At 56.9% G+C, this 23,512-nt stretch overlaps 3 protein-coding genes across 3 annotated transcripts in view, besides 2 other annotated features; all 3 read right to left on the bottom strand.

The window, feature by feature from the left end:
- The window catches only part of LPMP_311710 (protein kinase-like protein), a gene marked incomplete at both ends in the record, with an annotated part of 4,444 nt that extends 2,655 nt beyond the window's left edge, over positions 1 to 1,789 (bottom strand). The window contains one exon of the mRNA XM_010703260.1: positions 1 to 1,789. Within this exon, the coding sequence (XP_010701562.1) occupies positions 1 to 1,789 (1,789 nt within the window).
- A 2,686-nt stretch (positions 1,790 to 4,475) lies between these two features.
- Positions 4,476 to 5,252: a repeat region.
- A 2,570-nt stretch (positions 5,253 to 7,822) lies between these two features.
- Positions 7,823 to 11,758, bottom strand: LPMP_311720 (protein kinase-like protein; the record flags this gene model as incomplete). The annotated part of the gene is made up of 1 exon (XM_010703261.1): positions 7,823 to 11,758. One exon carries the CDS (start codon positions 11,756 to 11,758, stop codon positions 7,823 to 7,825), a length of 3,936 nt encoding a protein of 1,311 aa, XP_010701563.1.
- A 4,570-nt stretch (positions 11,759 to 16,328) lies between these two features.
- Positions 16,329 to 16,741: a repeat region.
- A 539-nt stretch (positions 16,742 to 17,280) lies between these two features.
- Positions 17,281 to 17,682, bottom strand: LPMP_311730 (hypothetical protein; the record flags this gene model as incomplete). Its single annotated transcript, XM_010703262.1, has 1 exon — positions 17,281 to 17,682. One exon carries the CDS (start codon positions 17,680 to 17,682, stop codon positions 17,281 to 17,283), a length of 402 nt encoding a protein of 133 aa, XP_010701564.1.
- Positions 17,683 to 23,512: the final 5,830 nt, after the last annotated feature.

Below are 23,512 nucleotides of genomic sequence, written 5' to 3' on the forward strand. Positions count from 1 at the left end.
CGTGTGCCGTTTTCTCGGCCGCCGCGATGAGTCGTTGACCACGGATCTGGAGAGGCTCCTGCTCTTCGGAGAAAGGTGGTGAATGGGGCGAGGTTTGGGCGGTGGTGTGAGATGCGGTAGGAGTCGTCGAAACGTAGACGACGGTCGAGAGGTGTAAAGACAGCTTCGTGGCTTTTAGTTTGCGGTGCCTCCGATTAGTTAAGGGGCGCGAGGAGCGCTGCGCAGGGCTGTCATACCTGTGGCTGACCGTGCTGTCCGTGACGCGCTGTCGTAGGCTTTCCGGAACGAAGGCGTCGACATTGCGCAGCTGCTTCATCGTTTCATTGTGTGCTTGGATGAGCGCATCAAACTCCGCAAAGCGAATCAACTTGCTGCCTCCAGCGTGGTAGAGCTGACGGCCGCCGTGCTTGACGCTGGCAAACAGACTCGCCTGCACGCCGCTGAGGGGCTTCGATACGGTGCGGTGGATAAGATACCAAAAAGAGAGAGTGAGGAGGAGCACGGTGAAGGCTACGATTCCGTTGTTGATGTGGCGAATGCGCGTCAGCGGCATAGTGATGCTCGTTTGCATGCTGGCATAGATGAGAGGTAGAGAGAGGCCTCCAGACGTCGTGCAGGTCCATGCGGTAACTATGGCAGGTGCGCTGTCGTGCTGGAATTCAACAGTGCTACTGCTGACCCCGTTCTGCAGCGCTGTGAGGTCGACGTACTTGAGTGCAGCGCGCATGAGTGGGTCACGGACATCGCTCACCTTGAGGTAGGTGACATTGGTGCTGAGCAACGGTGTGTAAATGGTGGAGTTGAGGATCGACTGTTGGCCCCAGTTGTTCGACATGATGGTGGGGTCGGGGGTATCGAGGCTTTGGCTGACGAGGAGCGCAATGCGGGCACCTGCGCGCTGCGTCCCGTCGGGCTCACGTAGAAGCCTCGAGGCGTTGATGTACAGGTGCACATAGTCGGTGGAGGTAATCTCGGGCGCTATAGGGTCTCTGTACTCGATGCCGATTGGTACTTCCATCTCTATGAGGTGCGGCAGAATGGGATGCACACGCCACGCGTTGCGGTGGCTGATGCTCGGGTTGTGGGTGGCCCTGGAGATGGGGGTGATGCTCGTGCTCTCGTTTATAATGCTCGACACGTTACGTGCAGCAAATGGCCACACCATCGCCGCGCGCAGCGGACGCTGGAAGTGGTAGGTGTCCTTGTCGACGTAGTAGGTGGCGTTGACGGTGTGGTTGTAGGATACGTACCCGGCGAGACTGTCCGTCGACTCGTCGTCAGTGAACCCATGTATGCAGGCGATTGCCTCTTGGAGCTTGAGGGAGGTGACTGATAATGTGTCGAAGGATGCGTACTTGTCGTACGCCGTGAGGAGGGAGCAGAGTGTTGCAAGTGTATCCTCGGACTGCATCAGGACTGGGTAGCGTACTTGCAGCGGTAGGATGTGGACGGCAAGGCCGTACGCGGCACTGATCTGCTGGCTCAGCTGCTTGCTGGTGACGTTCACGTGGAGGGCGTGCAGCTTGTGCCATGATTCGAACACCGCGGTGGATAAGAGTGTCTGTGTGACGACAGAAGTGCAGAGGCCGACACTGAAGAGGAGGACGAAGAAGAGAATCGTCCAGAGGATGTCGACGCGGCACACAAAGTCGCAGTACGCGGCGCGCTTTGCGGCGCGGGGCGGGTTCTGCGTGTGCGCGTACAGCGGTGGACACGTCTCTGCTCGCGGCCCTTCACTGCAAGGCACCTGCGCTGTGGTGAGAAGCGTTGCGTTGAGAGAGGGCTCCATGTTGCGCTGGACGAGCGCTGGACGAGCAGTGGAGGAAGAGGGAAAAACAGCGATGGGAAGAGTGACAGGGGTTGCAGACGGGTGCGCAGGTATGAATACCCACGCAAGGGTGCCTGTACTTTGCCGCTGATGGGGCTACGACCTCAGTAGAGGTGCCTGGTGTCGAGGAGGAGAGAGGGCGAAAAGTGAGGGAGTGACGATAGGGAAAAGTGGAGGTGTGTATGCGTGTGCAAGGCGATGAATCGTGGTTGGGAGGAAAGAATCGTCGCGGACAAAGCGGGATGCACTAAGACAGGCGATAAGAGAAGAGAAAAAGGCCTGTTCTACTACATGACGATGTGGAGAGAGAGAGAGAAATTACCGCATTCCGCACCACAGGAGTGTCTTGCGCATACCTGTGCTTATTGTGTACCAGATCCCCCGAGCTGAGTGCTGCATGACCTCATTTTTACCTGCGTACTGATGTATATGAAGTTTTGCAAGGGGCGGGGGGGGGGGGGAGAAGTCGTGACAGCGGAGGCGCTGTCAGTGAGATGAGACCATCCAAAGAGAGAGAGCGGACGAAATTGAATGGGGTGTGGGGGTGAGGAAAGGTAAAGCCAGTAAAATGAAAGAACGGGATGAGAGAAATGGGGAGCAGCTATGCAAGGCGATGGCGCCGTAGAGGTACTGTGCACTTGGGATGAGGGCGACTGCGATATACCTGCGCTGAAAAAAACCGCTTCGAAAAAGGAAAAAAAAGGGCAAAATGTACAACCGCAGTGCTGAGCCCCTTCACAACCGATAGAGGAGGCGCAAACGTAATGGAGGTGCAGTGCGCTTCCAGCAACGAGCTGCGCATACACACTCCCTCGAGCGCACGTCGCAGGTTTTTTTCTGCAGCAGCTGCCCAGCAAAGGAACGACCGTAGAGCAACGGCACGCGCACACACACACACACTCTCTCTCACTGTCTGCGTGTTACTGCGTACTTCCTGGTGAGCACTGTGAGAGGCATGAAAAAGTGAAAAGAGAGCAGAGAAAAGAGAGCAAGCGCCTATGCTTGCGTGCGTGCATAGATGGGAAAGGGAGAGGAGGCGTGGTGCAGGAGCGCTGGCTAAGCTGGATGACTTCAGGCATGCAAGATGATCATAGAGAGAGAGAGTGGGGGGGGGGCAGGAATCCGCGTGGCAGAGGGGTGCTGGTCTTCAGGTTTACATGAGGGCGAGAGAGAGAGAAAGGTGAACTGATGCCAGGGAGAGAGAGTTCTTCACATTGCTATGGGAGGCGAGGAGGGGAAGGGATGAAGAGAGGAAACCGGAGGAAGATGAGGGTTATAATAAAAGGTTGGTAAAACAACAACAAGAAGTCTGATGAGGCGGAACTGATGCGCAGCACTAACATCAGACAGACAATATGAGCCTCTATCAAGGGTAAGCATGAAGAAGAAGAGACCGGATGGAGAAGAGGTAGTACGAGGGGGATGGAGGTGCGGCCGAACTTGAAGTATGTAGAGGTCTTAGAGTCGGTTTAGGGAGCCGCAGAAGGAAGGTGATAGGGGATTATAACCTGAGTAGGTTGTTCGAGGAAAGGAACGCTCTCGAACGCCCGTTACTGTAAAAACAATGACAGCAGGGGTATCTGCTCGACCTTGGCGTCAGTTCTGTTGGCTGTCGTTCAGCTGTTCTTACGTTCCTCGAAGAGTCAAAAAAGCGATGAAAGAAGAGATAACTTGCCGAGTTCGATCAGCGTTCACTCAAATGGGATCCGGAATGCGTTCACAGTACCCCTGCCGCTGCTTTTTTTTTTTCATTGGCGGTGTTCGTTTTGGGTTCTTCTGTTTTGTCTTCGAAGTTCCCACAAATTCGACCCAAAAGCTCATCCGCAACGACAGAGAGAAGCAAAGCGTCTTGAGTGCCGGTTGGAGAAGGGTCGGCAGCATTTGTCGCTCCTTCACACAATGAGGGGAAAAAAAGGTCCGCCACGCCGGCGGAAGTACGGTGGAGGTGAAATGGGCGAAGGAGAGGGAGGGAGGAAGGGACCGAAGGGATCAAGCGAGAGGAGGAGCAGTGAAGGCCGAGTTGGCGATAGTGCGCGGCGCGCCCTCGGAGTCGAGAGGAAAGGCACTGAGAAAGGCAGACACAGAGGAGGAAAGGGGGGAGGAGGGGGCGGGAGTTGCTCACATTTGGCAATTGACAGAGAAGTGCAGTACAACAGAAAAGAAGCGCAACGAGACGAGCTACGCGGTCATGCGATCTTCTTATGCCACGTGAGCTGCGATGGCGAAAGGGGTGAGGGGCATCGAACGATTGCAGAGGGTGGAGAAGGGGAGCGCCAAAGGCGACGCAGCACACGCTTAAGGGACTCCGCCGCACAGACAGCTCTCTGCATCACTTGACAAGACAATGACAGCAACAAAAGGCTTCGAGTACGTAGATGCAGTGCCCGCATGTGCGGCTGTATTCGTGTCTGTACGCGTCAGTATAGGAGAAAGAGGTGAAAGGGTGTATTAGTCCATGCAGTGCATTGGCGACGAACACCCGCACTTCTTTACACCATTGGGGAGGGAAAGGGGGAACACTGGAAGGCGCTCTGACAGAGCCGCGATAGAAGAGCGAGATTACAGAAAGAGATCGCCCAAGCAGCACACAGCTCCCCCTCCTTCCCCCACACACATCCACATACGTAGGTGGGCGCGTGTATTCCACCGCGTTCAGTCCACCACGAACAAGTCGACAAACAGACGTGCTTACAACCACCACGCCACCCATGCCTCTACTGCACTGCGGCAACATCCTGGTTGTCAAGGACAAGCCGGCCTGCCGTTGAATCGGGCTATGCGGCTCACAGGCTCTTCTGGTCCTTCCACCCCACTTCTTCGGATACGCGCTGCGCGGTTGGCACTACACGAACCTGGGTGGACTGCATGCCCTGATCCAGGTGGGCCGCATTCAGGGTCTTGCTCGAGAGCGGAGGCGGTTGCGTCTGTTGTGCAGGTAACAGGAAGTGGTCTAGACGCATGTCGGATGACCTCAAAGAGAAGGTTGACCAGGCCCAGATCGGGGCCTTCTGAGACCCTGTAGTCTGGCTGTACGCCATGGCTCTCCGCACTAGAGTCCGGAAGACTCCATGATGTAATTAGGGGTCTTGCCTTGTCTTCAGCACCTGCGCTTCGTCAGCCAACCCAGCCGGGACTAGGAGCTGCTGCATGCTTCACGCACGTACTGTGGGGCTGATTGGTAGGGATTTCTTCACGCCATTTACGTCTATCGCTCTTGTTCTTCTGACCTCTGCATTCTTTGCTTGAATGCAGACACGCTATGCCAGCTGTGCGTGGAAGCACCCACGTAGTGCTCGCACTATTGGATCGTCAGATGTGCTTCACGACAACTTAGTCGTCTCGAGAGGAAACATCGCTGTCTGCATCTTCTGTTTCCGCTGCTTCGATGGAAGGTGGCGTGTCGGAACGGCTTGCCCGCATGTGCTGTGGGAGGCAGAAAGGGAGCGGTAAGGCAGAAAGCTGAAAGCCCAAAGGGAACAAAACAGCGCCTTGGCTGTTATTGGACTTTGTGCTAGGCTGCAGCGACATCGCGGTGGCAGTGGCGGCACATGTGCTGCTGGGTTGGGTCGGGCTGGGCTGGGTTGGGCTGGGGCGCAGTGGAAATATAGAAGGGCAATTCCAGCAAAAAACGCTCTGTCTCATTTTACCCAGGAGGAGGGAGATGTGCACGTGGGTGTGAGGAATGAAGAAGACCTGCGCGTACTTCAGCGGTAGCCCATGTCGAACACGTGCAGCGAGCTGCCTAAAGTGAACACGTATCCATCAGTATCCCCCCTGAGTAGCAGGGACGCAGTAAGTGTACCGGCATTCCTATGTGTCAGCTCTCTACCGACGGGAAAGCCTCAGCCCAGGGAGTACATGACTGCCGTTTTCTTCTTGAGACACACGCACACATGCACCCCCCCTCCCCCCCACACACACACCCACACCCAAAGACAAGAAAAAATCACCCCACTTCTCGAGTGGCTGTGCTCGCATAGGTGTGCATAGGCGTGGACATGTGCTGAACCCCAAGACGGCGGGTGTGAAGGGGGTGGGTGGGAGGCGGCTTGAAGCCTTCAGAGGGAGAGCCGTGAAGAAAGGCCAAAGGCGGTGCAGCCGTGCTGTTTCGAGTGGTGGTGAAAGCAGCGAAGTGACCAGCCAAGGGAGGGGGTTGGGGGTTGGGGGGTGCTCGCGTGAGAGGCACAGGCTAATGTAGTAGGCACTTTTCGTGTGGCTCCCACCCCCAAAAGGCTCTTTTTCTCGTTGTGGAATGCCTCGGATGTCTTTTCGCCTTGAGTGCTCCTGCATCCGCAGCAGGGCATTCCACTCACATTCAAAAAACAAACAAACAAACAAAAAAAAAGAGAGATGACGAGATCGGCGAGCGAGGGGGGCAAAGGGGCAGAGGAACCAGAGGGGGGAGTGTGTGTGTGTGTGTGTGTGTGTGTGTGCCCGGAGGGCTATGCCCAGTGGTAGAAGGCCGAAGCGCAAGCAAAAAGGGAACATGGAGAGTTCGCGAACTCCTGCTGGTGGTGCATTTCTGTCGAGGAAGGAAGGACAAAGAGAGGGAAGGTGAAAGGAAGGCGCGAGAACTCATCAAGAGAGAGAAAGGAAAGGGGAGGGGGAGAGAAGTAGGGGACGTGTGCCTGTGCAGAGAAGTGCAAGTGAAACAACCAACAGACGATGGTGAGTAGAAACAACGGCGAAAAGAGAGTGAAAACAGAGAAGGCAACCTCACAAAAAGGGGGGAGGAGAGAGGCAGACACGAACCAGACCTCTGGAGTGCTGCACTATGGGCAGAAGGGATGGAGCAGGAGGGGGTTGGGGAGCTGCACAGGAGGTACTGAGAGTAGCGACGCCTTGCCAGATGGTGGAACCACTAGGGTGTCGCCTGAAGCCATTAACAAGCCTGAGCCGTAGTAGAGCTGGTGTAAAAGCTGAGGGCACAAGAAGACGAGTTAGTAGCACCAGCACGACCAACAGCAAGAAAAGGGGGTGGGTGGGTAAACAACATCGAAATGCGAAGACAAACAGAGTTTGACTGGGACGCATATGTACACACATGCAAACACACACAGAGAGGGAGAGAGAGGGAGGGAGGGAGGGGGCATTACAGAGTTTGACAGATACGACATGAGCGCAAAGAAAAAAAAGGGGGTTGAGAGGGAAAACGTGTGTGAGGGATGATGGCGTGAGTCATGGCGAAGGAAGAGAGCCGTGATAACGAGGCACACAGAGAAGACACACAAGAGAGACAACGCATCCTTCCCATGGTATGTTTCTGATGTTTATGGCGTGGCTGAAATCCCATAAAGAGAACAAAAAACTGTGCAAAGGGGAAGAAAAAAAAAAGGATCAAGGCAAGCAAGATGCTGCTCGTGCGTGCAGCGGTAAAGCAGAGCTGACGCGATCGAGAGACATCGAGAGAGAGAGAGAGACAGAGGGAGAGGGAGAGAAGGTGCAAGAAAGACAAGCGAAAAGAGAGCTCGAAGTAAAGCGTACACAGCGGACATTCCTCCTCAGTCGCTGCCCCCCATTCTCTGTGAATCAGGGAGCACCAGCTCTGGAGGGTGCCTCCCCTGCATCCCCAGTTTTCAGATATGGGGGAGTCAACAGCAGCGAAAAAAAAAACAGGAGAAACTGCGACAGATGCGAAGCCACAGCACCGCACCTCACACAGCGGCAAACACACAAGTAAGCAGAATGATATACAGATAACCCGAGATATATGCAAATCGTTGAGGCACCAACGTGCGAGTAGGAGGAGCTGAAATGGGGAAGAAAGAGAAAAAGAGAGAAAGAGTAGCCGCTATACCCCGCTGTATTGAGGATCTCCCTATAAAACAGCACGAGCAACGCAGCGATAAAAAGCAACGCCGGTGGCAACCCAGATCACCCTGATCCACCACAGCTCTAAAACATCGATACACAAACTAAGAGGGAGCTGTGCCGGCTTCCCTTTGAGGTCGCGCACCACGAGATGAGAGAGGACAAAAGGAGGCTCGAGAATTCTCAGACTTCGTCCTCTTCACAGGCGAGGCCACCCTCGCTAAGGAGTATCTTGACAATATTACGCACCTCCACCGCAGTTGGCCGCTTGGACGGGGTGTGAGACACGCAGCAGCGTAGCGTGCTCCGTGCGAGCTCGCTGTACTTCTCGGCAAACATTGGTGTGTCGAACGCCTCTGCGTTGGCCACCACACGCCCCTCCACCACTGCATCACAGAACGCCTGCCCTCCGTTCTGCATGAGCACCAACAAGTCTGGAATAGTGCCGAATGGCTGTCCGTCTTCATTCGTTGTCCACCTCCAGCAGGGCTCACCAGTGAGAGCTTCTAAGGCAAGAAGAGCGTAGCAGAAGAGATCGCACGGGGGTGTGGGTAATTTGCCGGTGGCCATGGCAGGGCTCATGTAGTGCGTCCCTGGAAGCACGAAGGGGATCCGCTCGTGCATGTACAACCCGACTAGGCGGCAGCTTCCGTCCGAGTCAACCATGACAGTATCAAGGTTGAGGTTGCCGTGTGCGACGTTATGCTCGTGAAGGAAAGACAATGCGGACAACACCTGCAGCCCAAACCGGATAGTTGTGATTGTCGGCAGCCGTCCGTACCTGTTTAGCAGCTCTCGCAGCGTCCCACCAGGGCTGAACTCCCAAATCAGTACCACGCCACCCTCCAGCGAGTGGGAGTACCCAATAAGGGAAATGATGTTGGGATGGCGGAGGTATTGGTACTTGACAAGGACAGCTTTCATAAAGGCCTCCTGGGTTGGAGAAGGCCCGCACACAGGAGTGGCGCTGCGCAGTGTGTCGGACATGGGACCCGGTGGCGCATCGCGAATGGTTTTGGCCACCACAGGATGAACGTCTCGGAACGTGAAAAAGCTGACCGATGCGATGAAGCCAGCGGAGCCCAGGGCCATCTGCATGCCCTGCCAGACTGGGATCCCCTCACCCTCGCCCTTGCGGCGTGACAGATGCCAGTATAGTCCCATATGGTCACGAATCCACCTGGGCGCCGAGGGTAGCACGCACCGGAGAGTCATCTGCCTCTCCTGAAGGTACACAACGCTGCGGTCGTGAATCTCTGGGTAGTTCGAAAATTCTCTGGAGTCCCGCGCGGCTCTCCCAATGAACAGCCTTTGACGCCCTTCCGTAACGCCTCTCTCCACTTCTCTTGCAGTCTCGTGCACACTTTCAGAATGACCTCCTTCAACAACGTCTTCAGAAGGCCTCTTACTCAACACCTGGCTGAGGTTCAACGGCCTAGTGCTCGTCCTGCACAGCGGCTCCGTGATGCGCCACCGCACGCGGTGCTCGCACTCGCGCACCAGCCGCCCCACCTGCTCCGACACGGCGCCGCCCGTCGCGGCACTGGCAGCCGCCTCGCGACGCATGCTCGGCGGCAGCAGCCCGGGCTCCAGGTCCTCGATCTCGGCGACGCCGCGGTAGGCGTTCAGCGCGCCGGCGTAGTCGCCGCGCAGCATGTGCGCGAAGCCGTCGCAGCAGCAGCGCGCGTACCGCTGCCACGCCGCGTCGCCCACCACGCGCCCGGGCAGCGCCTCGTACAGCACCACCACCTCGCTGTCCAGCCCCGCGCGGCCCGTGCGCAGCACATCCACGGGGATCAGCCGCACGCCGTGGTCCACGGTGCCGCAGCCGCGGCTCCTGCGGCGCACCTCCGCGCGCAGCAGCGTCGCCGTCTCCTCCGTCACGGCCACGCGCACGCCGATGCGCTGCGGCACGCGGCCCAGCGCGCGCTGCACGTCGCGGCCAAGCGCCACCTGCAGCGTCTGCTCGCTGCCGGCGGGGCAGTACTGCCCGCACGTGAACAGGCTCGTGTCCAGCAGCGCGTGCACGTCCGGCATGGGCGACGCACCGCCGCCCCGCGCACTGGCGCCGCTGCCGCTCTGTGCGTCCACCCAGCTCACCAGGTCCAGCACGAAGGCAGCGGCGCGGCGTGCGTCTTGCGCGGCGTGGCGCCACGTCTCCTCCGGCGGCGCGAGGGCCTGCGGCTGCGGTGCCGGCTGTGCGGCAGGGACGCCGTGCCTCATGGTGGGCGCAGCCGCCGGACTCGCTGCTCCCTGTCCACGCGGCAGGTGTGCGCGCACGGCGCTGTGGAAGTGCAGCACGCACGCGTCGGGGCAGACGCGATGCAGCGTGCCGTGGTGCGTGCGGCACAGCTCCTGCACGGCGGTGAGGAATGCGGTGAGTGCGGCCGGTGTGGGGAAGGGGCCGCTGTTGGCGGTGTTGGCTGCCTGTGCTGCGTTCTCTACTGCAGTCACCAAGCTCTGGGGAGGGCGGGACGTTTTATTGGCGTGCTCGGCTGACGGGGGCGGCGGTAGTGCGGTGATCGGGGCGACTGGCTGACTGCCCGCGCGCGGTGCTGGGGATCGAATGTTGAGGAACACGGCGGTGGAGAGGTGAGTGACGAGAGAGCGACTTCCCAACTTCGTGGCTTTGCGGCTGGTTGGGATATCGGTGGAGGACGCCGTATTGGATACGCTGCTGTTGATGCGCCGCGTACTGTCGCCTACACGTAGTTCGTCAGGAACGAAGGCGTAGATCTCGCGCAGCTGCTTCATCGCGGCCTTGTGTGCCTGGATGAGCGCGTGCACCTCCGTCAACTGTAGAACTGTGTATCTGTTTGTGTAGAAGACCGCACGCCGACCAGCGCGCAGACTCGTCAAGATGAACGCTGTCATGCGCCGAAGCGGCTGTGAGATGAGACGGCGCGCAATACCGAAGAAGGCCACAGTGAGCAAGAGGATCACGACAGCTACGATGGCATTCAAGATGCGCCTGAGTCGAAGGTACGGTGCCGTGATGGCAGCATGGCTGCTGGCGAGAACTATCGGAACAACGAGGCCCTGTCCGGTGGTGTACGAGTGTGCTGTGACGACAGCGGCAGCGCCAGAGTACTCGAAGTCGACGGTGCGCCTGTAACCCTGCAGCTGCAGTGCTGCGAGGTCGACGTACTTGAGTGCAGCGCGCATGAGTGGGTCGCTGATGCTGCTCACTTTGAGGTACGTGACTGGCGCGGTGCCAAAAATGGAGTAAACGCTGTCGTTACTGACGGAGGGTTGACCCCAGCTGTTAGACAGCACGAGCGGGTCGTCGTCGGCGAGGCTCTGGTGGATGAAGATTGCCATTACGAACCCCGGCGCCTCCACGAAGTTGTAGTCCATCAGCATGCGAGAACCGTCGAGCTGCACCTGCGTGAAGTCGGTGTAGTGCACGCTGCTGATATTTGCGTGACTGCGGACGATGTAGCCGAGCGGGAGTACATAGCAGAGGAGGTGCGGCGTGGCTGAAGGGAAGATCCAGTGATGGCGCGGGTCGATGGAGTCCATAGTTCCATTCAGGTAGGCAGGCAGCAGCTCAAAGATGGGCTTGCCGCTGTAGGTTGTCTTCATGAGGGCGGAGATGTTGCGCGCCGACTCTGGCCACTCCTCCACCATCTGCAGCGGTTGCACGAAGTCGTACGTCTCGTTATCGATGAGGTAGCTGCCGTTGATAATGTGGTCGCGTGCGAAGTAGCCGGTGAGGGTATGGATGGAGTCCATGATGGGAATGCCATGGACGCAGCTCGTGACGTTCTCGTCCGTCAGAGACACCAACGAGAGTGCTCGAAAGCGCGCCATTTTGTCGTAGTGGTCGAGTGAGGAGCAGAGGCGCTGGAGGAGGCGGCTGTCTCTTCCTTTATACCTCCCCGGTATATTGAGTGCCATGAAGCCATTGGCGATGTCGCGCACGCTTGCAGTGCTGATGGAGATGCGCTCCGTGATGTAGTACACGCGGGCGTTGTGCACGGCGTGCCACGAGCTGAGCAGCATGCGCGTGACGTAGACCTGGGTTACGACGAGGACGGGCACAGCGACACAGAGGAGCAAGAGGAGGTAGGTGACAGACCAGGAGACGTCGATGCGCAGGAGGAGGCTCTTCATCATCGCGAGACGGCAGCGAGTCCTTGTCTTTACGGGGTTTCGGGGTGGAAGTGTGTCACAGCGAGGCCTCTTCTGTGCACTCGCACCTCTGGGCGGATGAAGGCAATGCGGTTCCATGTGTACGAGTAGTACCCAATGCCTTGTGGCACCTGCCTGCCTTCCTGGGCGGTTTGCTGGATAGGGTCTGTGTACTTGGCAGAGGCTTATTCGTGGGTTCCAACAAGAGCAGTGAAGTGGATGTAGGTTGATGGGTGAAGGGAATAATTGGGAGACTCAGTTAGCGGAGTGTGTGTCAGAGTGGCGCGGGCACAACAGCGCAGCGTAGATGAGAGTATATGTGCGTGTGTGCGCTGACGAGGTGTGATGATTTCCACAGAAGAAACGGGAGACATAAAATGGAAGGCAATGAAGGATGGTAGGAGGGGAGGAGAGGGGAGAGGCGGACGTGAGCCGGCATATAATGAACGGCGGCGAGGTAAAGCAGCAGCCTTTTGTTACTGGCGGTTTGGTGAGAGAGCGTGGTGTCGGTTGGCTGGCCAAGCAGAGAGCTCCGCCGCCATGGCAACACCTCCCACCTCCTTGTGGAGGAGAAAGAAATATGCTTCAGGGGCTTCCAAAGCTACGAACGGCCTCTGGGAGACGAAAGCCAATACCTACAACTGCCACGATCCCCCTCGTGCAAGACGTGCTGCGAGGAAACAGAAAGTGGCTCAGGTGTACTGCAGTGGCTACTGGAGAAGAGCACCGAAGAGAACTTCGCTCTGCAAGCCCTTTGGCCGCACCGTATCGCTCCTATACTAGGAGTTCTACACGGAGAAGGGAGAGTCGAGGCTCTTCGCGTAACCTCAACATTCCTCCACCTAGGCAGAAGATGACCTTCAGGGTCAGGGGAGAGTCCCGCACAGGAACACGACAAGTGCTGACACAGTTCTGAAGGATCGCGGTTCATCACCCTGGGCCGTACCGGTGTCCCAGGGGCGCTTGTAGGGTTGATCGAGCCAAGGCAGAGGGCACACACACACATAGAGCAGCAAGAGCCCCCCAATCCATCCCTGTCTCAACACGAACAGCCGCCTCACGAAGAGGACAGCAGGCGAGCGGCGAGAAAGGGATGTGCTACAACTCTAACTTCTTTTACCATTCAGAGTTTTAAATTCCAGCGTCGGCGCGTGCGTGTGCCCCTACACATGCTGAAGAGAGGGGGATCCTCGGCCACAGCAAGCCAAACAGAGAAGTGAAGAGTAAATGGGCTTGCCTCAGCGAGAGAGAGGCTCACGGACCCATTCTTACACGTGCCCACAGAGGTGCATGGAGGTAATCGCCAAGCTGGGAAAAAAACGTAAGGAAAAGGTACTACTCGCATAGCAGCGCCAGTGCCCGTGCAAACCACCTTCGACAGCGATACCTTGCAAGCAGATGAGAAGAAGCGCAACAAGAGAGGGAGTGGGCCGGTGAGTGGGGAGAGAAGGAGTTCTCTCAACCCTCCGCACAAACACAGAATGGGGGAGGGGAAAGGGAGAGGGCAAGGGGAAGGGGCTAGAACTGAAAGAGTAAGACAGATGGAGCAGGTAAGAGTGGAGGGGATGGGCGAGGCAGGGGTATGAATGCAGGCAACAGCAAACGGCAGCCACGTATGCGAGGGTGTCCGGGAGGGAGTGGAGAAGATACTGAACAAGAAGCCAAGTAGGAAAACGTTGGGTGGGGAATGATAAGGGAGGGGACGGGGCGGGGGAGGTCGATTAGTGCCGCGGAAAAGAAGAGAGCAACGCAGAAAGAGGCAGAGAGTTAGAGTGGGAGAGGGTCATGTGTAGAGCTGTGAAAAGCGCGAGTGGTGAGCACGAGAGGCAAGAAACACAAGTAGAGACGAGTAAGGCTGTCACCTTCCCTTCGCACACCAAGAGGCGACAACCGCCAGCAAATAATGCTGGGCTTTTTAAAGAAAAAACTGCAGAGGAAGGGGACCGAAGCACCGCGCCACTGCCAGTGCGGGCTGACTGAAACAATGCAAGCACTCGGGTGCGCCCGACATAGCCGTGTTTATTACTACGCGGCCTTGCACCACGGCGCCACAGAAATCCTTCCACCTGACCTGATCAACACTGCCGGTCCTGATGCAGCACTCAAAGGTCGACCGTCAATCACCGTTGTCCATTTCCAACATGCTGGGCAAGCGACAGCTTTAAGAGCGATGAGCCCATAGCAGAACATATCACAGGGTAGGGGCGATCGGCCCTTACCGTGACGTCATCTGAGCAAAAGTATCCACGTGCAAGAGGGCCATTGTGAAGGCGACCGAAGAGCTGAGACGATCTGCACACCACGCTGCAGTACGGTGAGGTGCTTCACCACTCCACAGCGACTCAAATATATCCCGTCGCGCTCCACCAGGGCTGAGCGGCAACATGAGCCCCACTTCGCTTTCCAGAGACACCAGCACAAAACACCCAGCAGAAGGAGCAGGTCCAGGTGCCGTAGCCTCTGAATCGGTTTCACAAGACCACGAACGCCAGCATCTCGCACCGCTGTAGACCCACAAGCATATGCCGCGCTACACAGCGTATCCCCCATTGGCCCCAGCGGTACACCTCGTCTGATCTTATCGACTAGGCACACATCGCGCTGCAGGAGGTATTCCACAGATGCGATTGTACCAACTGAGCGAAGATCTGTGAGTCTATGACCCCATACCTTCTCTGACGCTTTACCGCCAATAGGCCGTGAGAGGTGCCAATACAGCCCGACGTCGCCACGCACCCACGAAGGTGCCAGCGGCGCCATGAAGTGGAAAGCGTCACCACCTTGGCTGACACTAATAACATTGCGATATTCGGTGGGGATGATGAATCCATCGCGCCCCATTAGCGCCATAGCAGCCCTCTTTCTGAGCCAGTACGCGGGCGTCAGCTCGTATGTGTAGACCGCTGAGGCTCTGTTTAGCAGCTCGTCTCTGTACTTCAGGAGTTGGGTTTCTGCACCCAACGCGTCTAGTGTGGTGACCATCCCCGCGGGCTGCGTCAACATCGACAGTGTCCATAAAGTCTTTATACAGCGGCTCCGTGATGCGCCAACGCACGCGGTGTTCGCACTCGCGCACCGGCCGCCCTACCTACGCCGACACGGCGCTGGCAGCCGCCTCGCGACGCATGCTCGGCGGCAGTGCGGTCCTGCGATGAGTTTGAGTGGGCTGACCATTACGACTAGCAGCACTGGCCTGCACCGAGTTCCACAAGAGCACCCGGCCCCAGTGGGTGGGGGGAGGTGAGTCGCGCTGAGGTTAACGCTGCTCGTATAATCCTTTATTTCCAGTGCTTTGAGGTGGACACGCTTGCGTGCCTTATGTGTAAGAAGGTCACTTGGACTCTCTGCGTTGAGTCATATAATAGGGTCAGCTGCAGTAGCAGGGATGACACTATAGTTGCTAACGCACAACTGCCCCGAGATGTCGGACAGCACGAGCGTGTTGTCGCCAGCGGGACCTTGGTTGATGAGTGCGGCGCGGAAGCCGACTGAGCATAGCAAGTTGTGGAAGACGGCCGCTCGTCGCCGGAATCAACACTGCAGTTGTAGTGCACCACTGTTTGGTGGAAGATGGGAAATCGCAAGTGGTTATCCACAATAGTTCACGTGATGTTCTGGACAGCGGTGGGTAGCTCTGTCCCTCTTTTCAGTGACCTTTGGAGCATAACCGTCGTAGAATCAGCGTAGTAGGCACCACTAAGGACGTAGCTGTTCGAAACGACACCGATGCGGTGTTGCGCAGGGAGGCGAGTGCACCACCATCGCAAGCCGCTGCTCAGCTCAATGCTTCTGACAGAAGACATGACAAATCCCCTGAAGTGCATATTGACTTCGTACGCCACAAAAAATCGCACAAAGAGTGGCCAGCGTGTTCTTCGCCTCTGTGGTGAAGGGGTGCTGGCTGTGCAGCGATATAAACACCAAAGGTGTATGAGCCCCGCCGTGGGTCCCCAGATGAAACCGCGCTACGATGGATTCCAGCCGCAGCTCATGTACGCTGCGGCAAGTGCCCATCTGCTTCAGTGATACTCGCCTACACGCGTGGCGAGCGAACTGATAATACAGACGCATGCAAAGATGGAAAAGCAGACGACTCTGAGGAGTACGCCAACGCATAGAGCAAAGCGTTTGACAGAAAAGCCGCGCCAGTTTCTCCTGAAGTTCGCCCCATCCGCCAATCAATCTGAGAAACTTCGTCAGAGCATCGAGAGCACGTGGAGGTGGACAGGTTTCTCATGCTCATCCCCAACTGTGATGCCAGCGTGCAGTTCCACTTACTTTCAGCTGTTCAATGTATCAAGGACAGCTTCGGAGTGCCAGATTTGCAGGCTAACGTGGCCGAGAGCAATATAATAGGAGTTAAGGTTACGGGGTTCGACGGTCGACTGCTGTGTAAGAACTGAGGCAGATGATAGGTCTCAGCTCTGGGGAGTCAGGCATGCGGCACAGAGCCAACTGTTCCTGTGCTGCTGAAAGCTAACCTATTGGCCGCCAGTAGGCTCCTACGTCAGCACTTCGTGATTGCGCCACGTGAGAACAAAGGAGGATAAAGCCCTTTTCTCCAATGTGTCCATCCTCTGCCAGACAACATGACTTCACCTGCACGCTACTCCCGGCCTGTCACGGGCCCACCTCGTCGTGTGAAGCAGCTCTAGCCAGGGGTTACAGCAATGCGCCGACTCAGTCGCCTGAGCACGGCCGCTGCCTCACACTCTACCCACTCTCTGCCTGGCAGGTCGCCGCCTGGTGCGTCACACGCGGTGGTACAGCGCCACTCAGGAACTCACCGTCGACATCAACAGCAGTAAGTTGGCTTGGCCTCCCCACGTCGCAGGTGCTTGACCCTGTCACCACCAGAGGTGGCTCGGCATTGGCGGGGATCGGGGGTGGGCTGCTTGGCACCCCCGCGCAGAGAGTGGGGCGCTGGATCCCTGGGGTGCCACGGTGATGCGCCCTCTGTCAGCAGGGGCGGGATATGAAGAGAGAAAGTAAAGAGTTTTTGGAGGAAGGCGGAGTTGTTCGATGACAGTCGTCAGGCACGCAGCTGAATAGCCACGTGTTCGAGTGCAGACAGAGAGAGAGGGAGTCTGAGGGCAGGTGGCGGGGCCAGGTTCTAAGGTTTCGTTTCATGTTACTCTTTCCGTATCGCCCAATCAAGAAGCGGAGGAGAGAGAGGGATAGGGAGAGGGAGTCGAGCTGGTGAACACCAGAGAAGCACGGCAGAAGCGAAGAAAAAAAGGAAAACGCACTCGCTCAGACAATATTCCTCCGTCGGACGTAGGCCCATTCCGCAGAAGAAAAGGCTGGCGTACTGCTCCAGACTAGAGAAAGAGAGGCTGGCAGATGCGCCACTGGAGAGCAGGCAAATAATGCGCCGACAGAAAACGACACGGAGACCGATCAGTAGCGTCGCGAGAGATCGTTGCATGAGCAACGAACAGCACTAACGGAGTTCAGTAGAGAGCTGGATTTTCGCTGGCATCCACTGCCGCTTCAGGCGAGGGCTCCTATACTACCTTCTCCGGATCTGCGGCACTACCGTCCTCCGAACGATTCGTGTATGCTGCCTCGCCGTAGTGGGCTTGCTCTGTCAACACAGGCATGCGTCCGTTCGCGTCTGGTACGATGGCCCCCTCACACGGTTCGTCGAGGCTCGTGTGCGTGTCCCTTTCGGCGCCAAGGACGATGACGGCGATGGGGGCCATGGTGTCACCGGAGGCGCTGATTCCGCGTTGAGAGCTCCTCTGTTGACTATTTAGGCGCGCAGCCGCTGACTGCGCACTTTCTCGAGCCTCCAGTTCCTCGGCCCGGAGCAGCGTGCGACGCTCGCAGTAGTTGAAGCAGACATGGAGGCAAACATACAGAAGCCAAAGGAGAATGACGATCAGCGTATCGCTGTCGGTCGCCATACTTCACGTTCTACCGGCGGCGAGGGTGTGGGTGTGATTGCGCCGCTAAAGCCAGGGGATGTGCAGTGCTGGTGGGAGACAGTGCCCTGTCTTGTACGGAATATGCGGTGATGAGTGATGAAGGGGAAGGGCTTTGATGAATAGGAGTGCGGACAGGGGGTTGTGCTTCGGGGGAGGGGGCAAGAGCAGCGGGGAGGGGGGGAGCACGCGAAAGCACAGCAATACAGGCAGGCAGCCGACGAAAACAGATGAAAGAGGGGGCTGAGTGAGGTAAGTGTGGTGGACAGGGGTTCCGCGGAGTCAGGTGCGTGTGCAGGACAGCCGTTGTACGTATGAAGAGCCGAAAAGGGGGGAGGGAGGGAGGGGGGAGTGGGCAGGTAAGCAAAAAAGCGAAGCACGTCCGGAGTCCAATGTGACGCTGCGCATGTGGCATTTTCTTCCGTCCCCGAGGCGTTTAATGGAAGGATTCACGTGCACGTAAGTTCTCTGCAGACTAATAGTAAGCGGAGAGGTGTGCAGGGGGCTGAGCTGCGACTTCACATTGAAAGGCAAAAGCCACGGGTCGAATACTCGACCGTCGCACCTCTGCGATATCATCAGCGACAGCGCTGTGTGTCGTGAGTCTGTTGACGGACGGGGCATCTTCTCGGGCAGCTTTGCTGGTCTCTCTAGAGCAGCTACTGCATAAGTGACGCCCTTTTTCCGATCGCTTACCAGCCTCTGGGGTGGACTGTGACCATCTCTTTTCAGTTTTTGGTTGGCACGCATCTCACCAGTAGTAAGCGAGCAAGTGCATGAATAGGCGAACAGGCAGTCCCCCTCTCCTTCCCCATCCAATAGCCCTTGGGAGACGCCTTCAGCACCACCGTTACATCCAACGCGCACAGACCCCTCTCTCTCCCCAAACAGAGCTGCAAACCACGAAGCACGCTAAAAGTTAAATGCAAGAGAACAAAAAAGAGCATCGCCAAAGAGGCAGCGCATACGAGCGACGAAGAAAACGACGTCGTGACGCGATGCGGACACGGCAGTCGCGCACGCAAACGAGAAATGTCGCTCAACGCAAAAGTGCAGGGCCAAAATCATATAGGGGCTCAGAAGAAGAGAAAAAAGAAGCCGAACGGAGGACCCCTTAAAGAGCAGCCGCTTCTCTCACTTGTCCTCGTTTGAGGAGAAAGGGCGAGGCTGCGTAGCGCGGCGGCGGCAAAGAAGCAAAAAATACGATGCCTACGACAGACTTTGTTTGTTAGCGGCAAGACATCTTTGGTCCAGCTACCGACTACCCCACAGACTAGGGAGGCACAGAAGGCGCTGCCACGGGTGTTGAGAAAGCGAATCCCGAGTAGTGTTGACAACGAACACTTTGGCTTCTCCACCGAACACCGGGGCAGTGGGCAGCGTGGAATGTGCCTACGCAGAAATACACCACGAAAAAGGCAAACAGCCACGCGCTGAGGCACCGACACACGCCCCTCAGTGCCGAACATAGACGTTCATGCTCGTACATGACTGCAGCTGTTGTACTCACCATTCACAAATGACACTCTTCTCCTCGCTGAGTTTTCCTGACTGGTGAAACATCGGAGGGGGAGAGGGCCGGAGTGAAAGGGAGAGAAATGAAAGAGGGAGGAGGATGAAAGCGTGCAAGAGGGTGGGCGTTACGAGGAGTGAGCTGCGACAGTCAAATGGAGCCGCTGGCTATCACGGCTGCTCTGAGAAGGAGCCCACACACATGTGTGCGTGTGTATGTGAGTGTGTAAGCGAGAGGAGAATCACGATCAGTCAAATAAGAAGCCGACAACTGTGAAGAGGCGCAAGGCAGAGCAGTATAGGCACCACAGGCGACAGAAAAAGAGGTTAGCAAACCATAGCAGTGAAGGTGTATGGGAGCACCAGAGGCTACACACGAGCTTTCATCGATGCGTCAGGATCGATGAACCGCCAAAGCGAGAGAGAGAGACTTATTCGAAGAGCACCAAGAAGTCCATTGGCGGAAAAGAAAACCAAAGATCGGCCCTCAGGCTTTTGCGGTGGGTATGTCAGCGGGATTTCTATCGGGCTCTGACATGTATACGGCTTCACCGTACTCGACTGAATCTCGAGCGGTTAATGGCGAGCCAACCAGATCATCTTCTACCACTATTCCAACGTTCGGCTGACCTTCTCTCACGATTGCCATTACCGGCTGCTCGTGACTGTGGCTGCCCAAGTGGTGCTGTTGGTACTCACTTTCGTAGCTTTGTAGGTAATGTGGTTCGTACAGCACTCGGCTGTTACCGTAGTCGTGTGTGAGCCTGTTGCCTGGGTCTACCTCTGCCCTCGCTTCAGGTGTTTCTGCTCTGTCAAGCTCCTCGTCATCTCTGCTCATTATGTAGTAGAGGAAGCCGAGGAAAAAAACCGCGACTATGATGGAGATGAGAAGGAAGTACACAATTACAGGGAGACTGTTACTTGCCATTGCCGCAGCTCTTCATACAGCGGGAGGGGGAAGGAGGAGGAGAGAGAAAGTGAGCAAACCGTTGATCCCAAGGGACGAGAGGGAAACGAAGGTGAGGTGTGAGTGTGTATAGCTGTGTCTTAGCCACGACTTCCAAGGAGCGGGCACGATGCGCCAGGTGCATATGTCTTATGCTCTTGTGCGAAAGGCACCCCTCTTTTTCTGCATGAGTCGCTCGCTGTGAGCGCCCTGCAAATGTCTTCGGCTCGACACAGAGGCTGGGATAGAGGCACACATGAGATGGAGGGGAGAGAGGGGGTAGAGAATTGATGGAGAGACAGAGCACCGTAGAGAGAGAGAGGAGGGGGGCGCACAACGACACGGGGTAGAGTCGTTTGTGATAGAAAGTCGCAGCGAGGATCACCAGCAGCTTTCAGAGCGACTAATGTGAAGTTGTAGGCGCGAGCACGCAGGGGAGAAGGGAGTATAGAAATTCGATGTCAGTCGTATTGGGCGACAAAGTGGGTTCACCGCTCGAGCACGCAGCGTCGAGCCGCATCTACAAATAGAGAGGGAGAGGCCGAGAAGAGGACACATAAGCGACCAAATCCGGCACACACGCGGGGGGTGGGTGGGGTGGAGTTATGCGCAGATTTGAGAAAGGCGGCGTAGACCGGCTTGCTGTTTCCACCCCGTACCTCAGGCCCCCTCCCCCTACCCACGCACACACAGATACACAGGTAATGCAAGTACTCAAGCAGGCTTCTGCACACTTAGGCACAGGAGCGTCCAGAAGCGGCAGCAGTAGGAGTCGAGGTAGCGCGATCAGAAGAAAACTCACGACAAGAAAAAACACAAACGAGAGACTCACAACACCAACTCTGTCAGATTGCGCAGCGGAGAGAAAGAGAAAAGACGAGGCGTTCTGCAGCGGAGTAACAGTCACTGTTCCTCACTACCCTCGCCGAGTTTTCGCCAACCTGGCGGCGACATCTCAGCTGATCTCCGACTCTGAAAAGCTCGACAGTACCGACGTGGCCACTTCTGTAGGAGTGTCCAGTGAAAGTGAGAGGAGGCTTCGAAGTGTCTGCGGGGCGTTTCACCGTAGGAGAGCGTATGATATAGGCGGGGTGACAGTAATTACGCTGGCCTTGTTGCACACTCTGCGTGTCTCCAGAGAGAAGCGGCCAGCCTACCACTGTTCCGTCCGCTCTCTGCGCGGTTATTCTTCTGAGGTTTAGTGTCGTCATTGCGGCTTGGGAGGTGCCCACTACCACCACCTCGGCAGCTCGAGCGCCATAATGACTGTGGGCCTCGTGAGTGACACCCCTCCCACCCAAAGAGGGGGAGGGAGGGGGAGCTACAAGACGGCGAGCCGCCAGCCCTGCTCTTTTTCCACAAGTATTCTCCTCTGCTGTGCTTACTGGGTTGACGTGTGCGGCCGCTGGTATGAGTGCGTGGACTCGCCCTAGCGAGTTGGTGACCGTCTGCCGTTGCCGCAGCAGTTGGCTGGCGTATGGGTGTGCGTCATTCACGAGCACAATGACGGCAACGCTACCAGACTTAAGCGTGTCCCACTCGCGCGTGCGCCGTTTGCATGCGTAGGCCCCGAACTTTTCAGCGTGGCGTCGACCATCGCTATGCATCCGTGGAGCGAAGCCGCGGATGGGCAGGAGGACGATTGACGCAGCAGTAAAGATAACCACAATCGCCAGAAGAGCAAGAGTTGTGTAGTTTGGGTGCGATGGCAAGGGGGGTGAGAAGGTCACAGCAGTAGAACCCGAAGGCGCGTACGTGTGAGACGGACGTTGCTCGGATTGGAGAGTATGCTACGTGACTTCACCTACCCACCCACACCCACACCATCACTGCTGAAATTGCATGTTTACCCCATACACGGAGGGGAAAGTGAGACGAGTCCAGAAAGGGCGCTCGTGCGAGAGAGGGGGGTAAACGCCGGGTGATTGATGTGGCGCTGATGCGAACGCTGTGGATAAAAAAGAGAGCAGAGATGAGAGAAAAACGCAACTTGTCTGTGCATGCGGCGATTGCTCGCATGCATCCCTCTTCCCCCCAAAAAGATGAGAGACGGCCGAAGCTAAAACAGAGCCCTCACTATGAACACCTGGTCGCCAAAAATGGGCCACATCTTTGGGTGATGAAGTGCGTTTGGGTCTGCCAAACATATGCGGAGTGGCTCTAATAGCGGGTGAAGGGGGATTCGTGCGTGTCTGAAAGGGAGACAATAGAGGTAGGGAGACGTGTGAGAGAGATGTGCCGGGCACATGCAGCATGCTGTGAGGTGCTGGTATGAGGTTTGGCTCCGCAGTAGGCACGCAGTTCTCGTCTCTACACGAAGTTGTTGATAGAGTGCGCGGGGAAGGGAAGGAGGTCCGTATCACGTATTACTCGTGTTCATTTCTTCGTCCATCCACCCACACACACACACCGTAGAGGTACTATGCCGACGTAATGGACGTGCTTGGGGACTGACAGTTTATTGTGAGGCCGCCGCTGCTGACCGTTTCCGAGCGCCAAGGAGCTGCATGAGGAGGCGTGGCAAGAAATAAAGCCGTCGAGTCGAAGAAAAGGATGAGGAAGCGGAAGGGGATCTGTGCGTCAAAGATGAAGAGGAGAATGCCCGCCCAGGAGTGGGAAGAGAGGGGGGAGGGACAAAGAAAAAGGGGGCCCGTGGGGTGAGCGGCGAAGAAGGGGGAGTGAGGGAGAGAGAAGGCAACAGGCAAGAGGAGCAGAGGTGTACGTGTGGACACAACTGTGCTGTATTACTGAGCAGGCGGTAGCTGAAAGGGCACGGCGAACAACAAAAGAAACCGAAGCCTGCAGTGCCACGCGAGCAACAAGAGGGACTCACACAGAGAGAAACAACGCCGCTGCCCCCGTACACAGACAGTAGCAACGCCTTCATCCGCCACGGGGGGGAGGTGAGAGCTGAAAGAGGCCAGTGACGAGAAAAACACAAGCGAGCAGAACCTCGAAGGTAGTAGGCTGACCCACACATACACCCACACACACCAACGCGAGACCCCATTCGATGTACCTTTAGTGCCGAAGAGCTGCAATTTTACCTCGATCCCCCGGCCCCCAGAGTGGCAGCGTACAAGTACAGAGGATGTAAAGAGCCATGAATAGTCAGTCCATATCGTTTCAGCGCACGTGGGCGGGAGCACGCACAAGGGGGGGGCGCGCGCGCGCTTCCGTCGGCCTGAGAAGGGCTTCAAGAGGCGCAGATGCACAGAAGAATGCAATCAAATAAAAAACGATGCAGCAACGCATCTCAAGTAGGAGGCGACGATCGCACACGAGGAGCAATGCGAAAGCTCCAACATCCGTGCCACCCTCCCTTGAGGGAGGAAAGTGATAAGAAGCAGAAGT

This window comes from Leishmania panamensis (assembly GCF_000755165.1).
Source record: "Leishmania panamensis strain MHOM/PA/94/PSC-1 chromosome 31 sequence".
In the NCBI taxonomy this organism is placed as follows: Eukaryota; Euglenozoa; class Kinetoplastea; order Trypanosomatida; family Trypanosomatidae; genus Leishmania; species Leishmania panamensis.